The sequence below is a fragment of the Nicotiana sylvestris genome, chromosome 2 (genome assembly GCF_000393655.2).
Source record: "Nicotiana sylvestris chromosome 2, ASM39365v2, whole genome shotgun sequence".
In the NCBI taxonomy this organism is placed as follows: domain Eukaryota; kingdom Viridiplantae; phylum Streptophyta; class Magnoliopsida; order Solanales; family Solanaceae; genus Nicotiana; species Nicotiana sylvestris.
Genome location: NC_091058.1, coordinates 203220564 through 203231590, shown reverse-complemented (window position 1 = coordinate 203231590; position 11027 = coordinate 203220564). Strand labels below are relative to the sequence as shown.

The 11027-nt window shown below is 33.8% G+C and overlaps 2 protein-coding genes across 3 annotated transcripts; one reads left to right on the top strand and one right to left on the bottom strand.

Annotated features, from left to right (window-relative positions):
* The first annotated feature begins 437 nt into the window (after positions 1–437).
* On the top strand, positions 438–3659 carry LOC104213326 (expansin-A6-like). Its single transcript, XM_009762813.2, has 3 exons — positions 438–706; positions 1637–1955; positions 3063–3659. The coding sequence occupies exons 1-3, from the start codon at positions 553–555 to the stop codon at positions 3370–3372; spliced, it is 783 nt and encodes a 260-aa protein (XP_009761115.1). The 5' UTR covers positions 438–552; the 3' UTR covers positions 3373–3659.
* Positions 3660–4184: 525 nt separating this feature from the next.
* LOC104213327 (factor of DNA methylation 4-like) lies at positions 4185–8596 on the bottom strand. 2 transcript variants are annotated; one of them, XM_070167557.1, is made up of 7 exons: positions 8533–8596; positions 6417–7050; positions 6138–6319; positions 5624–5692; positions 5258–5539; positions 4694–4900; positions 4185–4606 (listed from the first exon to the last, which is right to left on the bottom strand). In XM_070167557.1, the coding sequence occupies exons 2-7, from the start codon at positions 7021–7023 to the stop codon at positions 4379–4381; spliced, it is 1575 nt and encodes a 524-aa protein (XP_070023658.1). In that variant the 5' UTR covers positions 7024–7050; positions 8533–8596; the 3' UTR covers positions 4185–4378. The 2 variants fall into 2 exon arrangements, with proteins under 2 accessions (XP_070023658.1, XP_070023659.1); XM_070167558.1 differs by lacking the exon at positions 8533–8596 and adding an exon at positions 8407–8489.
* Positions 8597–11027: the final 2431 nt, after the last annotated feature.

Below are 11027 nucleotides of genomic sequence, written 5' to 3'. Positions count from 1 at the left end.
AGCATAGCAGTCAGCCATAAACTTATCATGACAAACCTAATAAGATAACCTCCAAAACGAAGTAATAACCCACTATAGCGGGCCAAACTATATTGGTCGAATAAAAATTTGCTTACACGATTACATACAAAAATTAGGGTGTATTTGATACGAAGAAAAAATATTTTCCTTGAAAATGAATGATTTTTGTTACTTATTTTTCCATATTTGATTGGTGAGTGAAAATCTTTTTCCAAATTTTTCTTAGTATTTGATTAGTGAATAAATTTTTTTTTTTTTTTTGAAAATATATAATTTAGTCAAACGGATGAGAAATGGTTAGGGGGAGGGATAGGGGTTGGGGGTGAGGTGTTGGGGTGGTGGTGGCAATAGGGTGGGAGGAGGGAGGTGGGGGGGATGGTGAGATCATTAATAGCACTCAAATTACACCAACTGCCACTGATACCCTCTCAAGTCTTTCTCCATAAGTAGTCCTCATTCCCTCCATACTTTCCTCATCTCATTCTCTCTCTCTCTCTAACCATTCTTTTTACACATTTCAACTTCACACAAATGGAGATGTTGAACTTCTTCTGCATTTTTTCTCTAATTATTTCACTATTTTTACTAACAGTTGAAGCTAGAATTCCAGGTGTTTATAGTGGTGGATCATGGCAAACTGCTCATGCTACTTTCTATGGTGGTAGTGATGCCTCTGGTACTATGGGTATGTCTCCATTTTCCCACTCTAAACTTGTCAAATTTCAATTCTCAAACTTATATACAATGTATTTAACTATAGAAATAAATTTCTAGTTAAAAGCAGATGTTTACATAATGTGGTTTAATTGCTGCATTATTTTGACAGTTATACTGCATTTAATGTTATTTCGGTTTTTTTAAGGGAATACTCTGTGCTCTTACAGTTGCACTGGATTTTGCTCTGTTTTGTACAGTAGTTGTTTTTCTTCTGTTTTAGTATAAATGCATGTTCTGCTCCAAAAGTTACAATTTGAGTATTTTAACTTGTTATAACAGCTAATCTGTCTATTTTTAAGGCCTAACAATGCAAATAAATTATACACTAGCTATTACTCCACGCAGAGGTGGAGCCAGGAGCTAAAGGTTGTAGGTATATTTTTTGATTCAACCAAAATCTGGGGTGCATACTACTAATATATATCACTATTTTTTTAAAGATATATATATATATATATATATATATATATATACATAAAATTTTGTTGCCGAATTTTATGGGTGATGGCAATGGCGGAGCCAAAATTTTCGTTAAGGGGTGTCAAAATATATAAAAGTAAATTTACCACGAAATTAAGAGGAGTCCATACATAGTATATATACATATAAATTTTTTTCCCCTACCCATACAGTGTATTTTTTTGCAAAGCGGAAGTGGCTCCGCCACTGGGTGATGGTGACCCTTCTCTGTATAGTATAGGTCCGCCTTTAACTGTAGTTAACTGCAATGTTAACACATAAGCAATTACTTGTTACTGTAGATCAACTTAACTTGATATCGTAATAAGAGTTTTATGCTATTAGTGCACAGAACTTAAACTCTTTTAGGTTAATAATTTTAGTGTTTATGAATGATTATTGTAGTTAAAACATTTTTTTATCTTGTATGAATTTGTAGGTGGGGCATGTGGATATGGTAATCTTTATAGCCAAGGCTATGGAGTGAATAATGCAGCATTAAGCACAGCATTATTTAACAATGGGCTAAGTTGTGGAGCTTGTTTTGAGATCAAATGTGACAATCAACCTCAATGGTGTCATGCTGGAAGTCCTTCCATTTTAATTACTGCAACTAATTTCTGTCCTCCAAATTATGCTTTGCCTAATGACAATGGTGGTTGGTGTAACCCTCCTCGCCCTCATTTCGATCTCGCCATGCCCATGTTTCTCAAGATTGCAGAGTATCGTGCTGGAATTGTCCCTGTTGTTTATCGTCGGTAAGCATTTTTGAACTTCTTTTTGTTTTAAGAATTAACTTAAATAGTTACTCATCCAACTGTTTAACTTAAAATTTCAGGGAATTGTATATGTATATGTGTATAATCGTATGTATTATCTAAGTATACTGACTAAAAAGGTAAATAATAAATATGATCCACTATTTGTGTAATTTTTATTTATTTTTTGCTTTAGACATTCAGTATTCGAAAATTATTGAGGGATTAATTCATATTCGTGTGGTATAAATATTGAATGGTAAAGCCCTTCCATCACTTTTTTAAGCTTTCTTGGTTTCACTTGATTTGTTTCTGTTTCTTTATGTGCACTTTCGGTTTTCTTTTCTTTTTCTTGTGGGGTCATGTTGAGTTGGTTTCTTTATTGATTTTGTTTGATACTTATTTTGTTTCATAGGGCACTCTTGTCACTTGACACAGTGGGGTTGAAAGTAGGGAGGACCTAGAGCATTTTGAATATAGGTTTTCGGGAACTAGAGTAGCTCTTGTGTAGATCTTGTATTTATATTAAAAAATTCATTATATATTTGTAAATATATAATTGAGAATACAATTATTATTGCATATTAATTTGAAATTACTGTAGGAACCCTTTAACCTTAAATCCTGGATTCGCTTACTCAGAAACTATATTAATGGAATAATGTTTTAATAGAGTAATTTTACCTTACTTTGCTACTTTTAAAGTTAAATTGTTTTTTTGATATAAAGGTCAGGTGTGACTTTTTTCTTACCTTGTGACATTGTAGTTTGAAATGAAAATTTTTAACTAGTGAGTTGTCATCTACTAAAAATTTCAAACATTTTGCTTATAGAAAATTTGGAATCTGGTCCTACATGCACATTCTTCTTAAGAATGTCAAATTCCAAAACCCTAGGTGGTGGGGACAACACCCCTAAATTTATTTACCAGTCCCAGCCACATTGTTTGTTTATCCTTAATTAACGGTCCATGTCTCATGCTAACATAGGATTTACATTCTACAACAAATGACCATTTATGTGTTCACACTCTGTACAATTTATCTTTAAGAGTTTAATTTATATATTTAAATAATGTTCATTGATCGTTTTTTTTTGTTTATGCAGGGTGCCATGCAGGAAGCAAGGTGGAATTAGGTTCACAATCAATGGTTTCCGTTACTTCAACTTGGTTTTAGTTACCAATGTCGCGGGTGCAGGTGACATAGTGAAGCTTATGGTTAAGGGTTCGAGGACTGGCTGGATAACTATGAGTCGTAACTGGGGTCAGAACTGGCAAACCAACTCCGTCTTGGTTGGTCAGGCACTGTCATTCAGGGTTACAGCCAGTGACAGGCGCAAATCCACCTCGTGGAATATCGCGCCTGCCCATTGGCAATTTGGTCAAACTTTTGTTGGAAAGAACTTTAGAGTCTAAATATAGTGTATGAAAGTGACCATAACACAATATACAAGACTCGTGGTCCGTGCACTTGAGTTTTAGTGTTTAGACCTTTTTATTTCGGGTTTTTTCTATTGGCGTTTTAAGCTTTTTTTTTTGTGTTTGTCTAGAAGAGCTGAAGCGGCTGCAGAAACATGTAGCCCGCAGCTGTTCAATGAACAATGTAATAGTATCAATCTAATGTTTTGTAGTTGATGCATGGGCACTGGGCAGTGTATTTTACTGTACTTTCATTAATATATAGTGATTTACTTTAATTAAAACATCTGATTTTTTTTGGGGCATGTTTCAAGACACTATTTATTTCATATTTAATGGCTATTTGAAGTATAAAGGTAGACACTTTGATATTACGCAAGTGCAGATTTGACCCTTTGTTTTTCTATCCTGAGATCAAACCTTGGATTCTCTAAAGCAGAGCTTTGGATGCCAGTTCTAGTGTAGCTTTCATCCTTGAACTTTGTAAAGTCAAGCAACCACCGGTTCGACTAAGTCGGATTTGAGCCAGGTGGAGCCCACAAAAAGAAAATTGCTACAATACAAGGGCTTGAACCCGAGGATCTCATCTATCTCACCACACTCCCTCCTTGGCAGTACATTAATGTTTCAATTTCATATATTATGAAATATTCTGTCATAAAGCTAAAAGATTAGCAGTTCTCACCTTCACATCCATAAAAGTATGCTTCTAGATGCCATTCAAAGCTTCAAATATAATGGTAGATTACTTTGATACTACCACACAAGCGCACATTTGCTTTTGCTATTTCTTAGACGATCTTTGATTCTCTAATAGTTCAATTTCAATTCTCATGACATATAGGAGTACCACAATAGAGAAAAGGTAAAACATTAGCAGTCTGACCTGCATAACCATAAACATACATATGCTTCTGTCTCAGTATATTGGTTTTCAAACAGATTCTAAGTACTAGATAAGGCATAATATGCCATTGACAGTGTTGAACATAACCATGGAAGTTTAACGCTTCTTTGCTTTACTGACCTTCAACTTCTGGACAATATATGATATTCCTTCTTTGACGGTAGCTTTCCTTTCTAGTTTGTAATTCCACAACTCTGTTGTTATGCCTCTACTACTTGAGCTTTCATTCATCTCCAACAAAGCAGTAGTAACCAATTCATAAGCTGCTTCTCCATACTCATGCTTCAACCTATTCAACCTTTCATCTTTATCGTCTATTTCCTCCTACCAATACAGCAGAAATAATAAGGTTATGTTTGGCAACCGCAATGTATTTCTTTTTCTGATAAGTAAGAAACTACAATGTATTACCTTGGGACCATTTTCAGTTGTTACAACTTTAAAGGGATGCCAATTGGGGTCCCTAAGATGAGCCTCCCAGATTGAACACAACTCGGCAGCTTTGAAATCTGCATCTTCAACAAACATTTTCTTGGTTATCTCCTGAAATCTTTTAATATCAAGTTCTCCCATTCTCTTGACACCGATTAAAGCCCGAGAAGAATGCTGCTTCATTCCCTAAAAGCCATGAAAACATGTTTTATTTGTCAAATTTTCACTATCAAGTAAACTGGCTTTGAAAGATAGACCTCAGCAGAACGAATTCAAATTGTTTACTAGGTTCTTTTATGGAGCGTAATGACCACATACATCTTCAAGATTTGAAGCCTATATGCTAAGTTCTTACACGTCGAAGTTATGCATTAATATATAACTTTGAATCTTCAACAGCATATAATATGGTAGAAGCTGATTTGCCGATGCAGATTATAGGAAATTTGTAATACGTTGACAACAAAAATTGAACATGTACATACAACTCTCTCAGGTCAAAATGAATTGAAAATGCTTTATTGTATGCAGAATTGTACTTACATCAATCAACTCCTTTCTGGCATCTTGTAACTCAACATTGGCTCGGCGTTCTTTGACAACTAAAGCTTGATTCAAAGCTTCAAGATCTTCCAGTTCTTCTTCTTTCTCTTTTAGGCTCTCTTGGATCTCGTCTAATTTTTTCTTCACATCTTGGCCATCTCCCATGTGTCTCATTACTTGCGTAGCCCCTTTGAGACGTTCTATCTCCAACTCTAGTGCCTGCTTTGAGTCGAGTTTTGTTTGCAACCCCAGGATCTTCTCACGGAGAGTTTCTTTCTCTTTCTGCAAAGTAAAATTCTCTTGGCTGTCATAGGCTAATTATTACATAAGTTGAGAGTGAAAATACATAATAATGGACATACAAACCTTCTGTTCTTCTGCCAACTTTAAGACACTTTCATCCATCCTCTTTTGCTCCATTTCTGCTCTCTCATTCTAAAACGCATAAAAGAAGAGTTTTAAAGTGAAAGAATTCCCAGAAAAAGAGTAGGCCAAGCAAATATCTGATATATTCCATAATATCAGCAGTCCATTTCTCCTATATCCTATTTTTATACCTCACAGGTAGTAGACTATTCCTTCAATTTCATATATCTCCATATAAAATTTTTGCTAACCAGTTAAAGTCAATCAATTAAACAGCATATCACATTTCCACTAGTTCCAAAGCCTTGGTTCTTTCCATCTGTAAATGACTATACTAACTTCACCTTTTTCTATTGATTAGATTCTATTTCTGCTTAGAAAACATATCAAGTTTTCAAGTGCAATGACACACTTAGGGCAGAGGGGACTAAGGCAAAACACTTTTCTTTTATTGCCATCTCCCTTAATATAAATGGAGAAACAAAACTATGTTAATCAAAGTAAGACTTTCTACCATTTGCTTCAAAGAATGAAGCTCTTGTCTTTGATTATCATTGAGGGCTTCCCTTTCCACCAATTCTTTTTTGCGCAACTCAAGTTCTTTGCGTTGTGCTTCCAAATACAATTTACTCTTCTCTCTCTCCTTGATTATCTTTGCTAGTTGATCACGAGCGTTCTTCGCCATCCCTTGTATCTCTGTAGTTAATAGTAAGTACTTGTTGTAAGTCAAAAGTGTGACAATAAGGCAAGGTTAAATTAGCTAATACTCCATCTGTTAGGAGAAAATATGCACCTTCATTATATTCTTGGATCATTTCATCTCTTTGCATCATCACTTTGCTGAGGCACATTGAAGTTTCATTGCATTTGCTCTCTATCTCCTTGAGTCGCCTACTTTTGGCCTCGATTGTTTCAGCCAGATTAGAGACAAGCGCATCATTTTTGCGCTTGTCTTCTGCCTGAATCTCGGAGATAGATTTCAGGTCTCCATTTTTTCGCAAATAGTCACCAATTACACCTGATGACTTGAAATCATCAGCCTTTGCAACCCAACCATATAACTTATTTCCCCTATTTGCTGAACCTAAATAGTCCAACTTCCCTCTATGTTGTGATTCAAAACTCTTCTCAAACTTAATTGCATAAGCAAAACCATCCCAATTATTACTAAATTCAACCACAGCATACCCTGAATGACCCCTATGGTTCCATAATGGATGTACCCTCACCGGATTAAACCCTTTGTTCGTCAAATCATCCCTGAGCCCCGAGCCACTTTTTCCAACGTAACGCTTACCATCCCACTCAGTGGGAACATTTGCTACAATTCCCATCCAGGGAAATACATATTTCTCATCAACATCATTCCCTTGATGTACAGGCTGCAATTCAGGACGCATTTTTTGCCTTGGAAAAACAACTACTTACTGAAAAAATAGAGAATAAATATAAGAACAAAGAGAAATATAGCAAAACCCAGTGTACAGATTACTGATACAGAGCCATACAAGTGAAAATCTAGAGCACAAAAAATAGAGTAAAATATAAGAAAAGAGAAACAGAGAATTGTCGGAGAAGAAACAACAGCATTAACATTCACATGAACGAAAATAAACAAATATAAAAATTTGAATATGAAACCATGTTTAACAAATAACAGATGCAGAGACATAAACACAATAGCAAAATGGAGAAATACAAACTTACTTTTCTCTTGAAAAAAGAGAGAGTAACTATAGTGATTGTTGTGAGTAAAAAACAGTGCTGAAAATTGAAATACAAGCGTACATTGCGAAACTATGTTCAAATAAATAACAACAACAACAAATTCTGAATGTGAGAGGAACAGATTATTTTTGGCAAAAATAAAAATAAAAATAACAACTACACACACATAACCAACAAGACAAAATTCTGAATTTGATCCATTTACACATTACAAATAAAGAGCCATAAATTTTAAATTTAGAGCACAAACACAAGCTAGCTCTTTTGCTTTTAAAAACAGAGTAAATATAAGAAAAGAGGAACAGAACATTATTGGTTTTTTTTAAAAAAAACAAGTGAGAGAAGTGGTTACGTACATACATATAGATGGAGGAAAAACAAAAATAAAATCTGAATATGACCCATATTTTACATATTACAGATGCATAGCCATAAACACAATATTAAATGGAGAAATACAAGTTACTTTTCTCTTGAAAATACAGAGAGTAACTATAGCGATTGTTGTGACTATAAACTTTGAAATACAAGCGTAAATTATGAAACTAAACATACATAAATAACAGCAACAACAAAAACAACAAACAAAAATCCGAATATGACCCACGTACAGATTAGACGAAGAACAGAGTAAATAGAAGAAAAGAGGAGCAAAGCATTTTTTTGCAACCAAAAAAAAAAAAAACAGTGTTTACATAATCGTTACACCCATAGATGAAGGAAGTAATACGTAAAATAAACAAAAAATAAAATCCTTAATAGGACCGACGTATGTACAGATCAAAAGATGCATAGACATAAACACAAAGCAAAAATGGAGAAGTACAATTTAATTTTCTCTTGGAAAACAAAACAGAGAGTAGCTAAATAAAAATGTAAATTTAGACCCTAATAACAAACTTTTTTCATTTTTTCCTTAAAAAGGGAGTAAATATAAGAAAAGAGGAACAGAGCATTGTTGTCAAAAATAAGTAGAAATAAGCAAAAAAATTAAGAAAAAAAAAAGGAGAAATACGTAAGCGTTGCATGTGAAGCAAATGATGAATGTAACTTACCAATGTTTCTAACAACTGCGAAAAACCAAAGAAAATTAGTGTCCACAAAAAGAGAAGAGAAACACAACGGAAGAGAGAAGAAGATGGAAAGGGAATTTGGAGAAAATGATGGACAGAGAGTGATACCTTGCTGAAGAAGGTACAGTAGTGTACAGCAGAGCTCTGAGCAGAGTAGTGGAACGCAAAAAAGACTGTTACATTGGTATAATAATTGTAGTATTTGCTCCTCTTCACTATATATATATATATATATTTGGTATATATATATTTTTGGTCAGATTTTTGTACGTTGTTAGGAGTCGTCTTATTGCTTGTTTTGGCCTTTTCTGCATATTGGATAGTACTATACTTAGACTTGAGGATTTGTAGGTATATCAGCTGCTATTTTATTTGATTTTTCTTTTTCTTAAATTTTACTGAAGGTGGTGGTCAACTTGATAAATTTAATCTTTAAAATTGAACTCATTATAGCTTTACATATTTATAAGATATGGACTCAAAGAAGATATTTATTAAAATTGTAGTTAATGTTTTACATATTTATCTATGTTCTACGTAAAAAAATACTCAATTCGGATGAATCGTTTGTCTAAGAATTGCATATGTTACTATGGTGGTGGGGTGATTCGGGGTTGGGGCCTTAGATACAATATGACAAGTGCAAAATTTTGTGCAACTAATATCGAGCAATTGTTAGTTTGTTACAACTCAATTGACTTGCAAGTATGTAGGTTTAGATATGAGACTGGTAAATTTCACCTATGATCATTTAAGTTAAACCATGTAATATAAAAGTTATTGTTTTTGTAACATAAAATCATCTTTCTTTAAGCCTAACTAATCGAAATATAACAGTGGCCGAAATACATCATTTATGGCCGTCCAAATCACTTCTGCTCTTTGTGATCGTCTCAATGCTAAGACACTTGAGAAATTTTAGCTTCTCTGAAGAAAAGATAGATGAAAACCTATATACCGCCGAATGAAAGTATAACAAAGAAAAGAATAGTTTGTATATAAAGCATAGGATCATCATTGGAAATAGTGTAATTGTTATTTTCCATAATAACAGTATGAAAATTTCTTTAAAATTGTTGAACAATTGGTCACGGAGAATACGAGTTAGTTTGAGAGCGTGTCAAGGAAACTGTCCTTAAGAATATTTCACTCACACAATAATGAATAACATTAGACATATCATCCAAAATTCACAAGCTCTTCCAATTATTAATTTGGGAACATAACTAGCAAAAAATTCAAGAAAGAAATCCGGTATAGGAGGAATAAGATGATTCAGAAAGTTGTGTTAGAATGTGTCTTTAGCTCTCCAAAAATCATATTTAGATAGGTGTTGCTCTAACGGCTAGTTTTCAATAGCTAATTAACGGATAATTTCTAACGGCTAGTTTGACTATTTCACGATGAAAGAAAGTAGATAAAAATAAGGGACAATTCCTTTTGAGATACCCAGAAATTTCAACAATAAATGGTATCTTCCAGCAACTTTTATATTAGTTAAACTTAAGAAAGATGATTTTTGTATTAAAAAGGAAGTGACTTTTGTATTACAAAACTTAACTTGAATGACCATTGGTAAAATTTACCTGGTATGAGACTGTAGTGATTTTACAACTGATGTTTTAACTTCAATACCACACAAGGGGGGGGGGGGATGATTTGTGTGGTATCCAATTTTTCGCTTAAATTGATTACGGAAGGACCTGGTTCTTCTAAGTGTTCCTTAACCTACTATTACAGAAATAGTAAATGCGGAAAGTAAAAAACACAAGTATTTTACGTGGAAAATACCTGGCTCAAAAGATGAAAAAACACGACCTACTTCCCAATAGGATTTTCCCAAACCCTCCACTAAATCATTGAGCCAAAAACTATATTTGCAAAACACTTTTGTAATATTAGGATTAACTCTAATCCTGTTGTGGCAAACAACCTCTAACTGTTGCGACAACCTCAAGTTAGCTCTAACTTAAATACTCTAAGTACCTCTAGGCTCAAGTGAAGCTTTGCCTGAGGCATCGTTAGTTCACTAGCTATTATTTACACAAAAACGAAAAGAAAACAGACTCAAACCCTTAAGAAGGTTGTCATACCATCCATCATCGGGAAGAGCCACCCGGTTCACACAAACTCCATCTTTGGAAAGAAACGTGGCATTAAGAAAACCAAGGAAAATTTGTAAAATAAGAAGCTACGAACCGAAAAAGAAGCTACTAAATGAAATAAGAAGCTATACTATTAAGGAAAATTGCAAAAGAAGTTATGAAGTAAAATGCGGAAAGTAAACTAAATATGTACAATATGGGATTTAGACGAATATACATAAGAGGGAATGAATATATACATGAGAGAGTAACTTTATATACAGACCAAGATTGAAAAATAACGAAAATGAAATAAATGATAAATTATATACATACCAAAAGTAAAAAATAAGCATAAAGAAAAAATAGTATCATCATTACAAACCAACTACCAAATCATCAAAGTAGGACCACCCCCTCAAATTAAAACTAGCATTGTCCTCAATGCTAACTAACCAAAAATAAGATAAAAAAGAATGGTAGAGAGTAAAGAAAACTCCCTATGGGTCCTCTGTCTGC

Bases quoted from the DNA above. Each gene is read 5' to 3' on its own strand.
- LOC104213326 (XM_009762813.2), top strand. From the start codon at position 553: ATGGAGATGTTGAACTTCTTCTGCATTTTTTCTCTAATTATTTCACTA. The intron at 707-1,636 runs GTATGTCTCCAT...ATGAATTTGTAG, and splicing joins TGATGCCTCTGGTACTATGG to GTGGGGCATGTGGATATGGT. The intron at 1,956-3,062 runs GTAAGCATTTTT...TTGTTTATGCAG, and splicing joins GTCCCTGTTGTTTATCGTCG to GGTGCCATGCAGGAAGCAAG.
- LOC104213327 (XM_070167557.1), bottom strand. From the start codon at position 7,023: ATGCGTCCTGAATTGCAGCCTGTACATCAAGGGAATGATGTTGATGAG. The intron at 5,540-5,623 runs GTTTGTATGTCC...TTTACTTTGCAG, and splicing joins AGTTGGCAGAAGAACAGAAG to AAAGAGAAAGAAACTCTCCG. The intron at 4,901-5,257 runs GTAAGTACAATT...CATGGCTTTTAG, and splicing joins CCAGAAAGGAGTTGATTGAT to GGAATGAAGCAGCATTCTTC.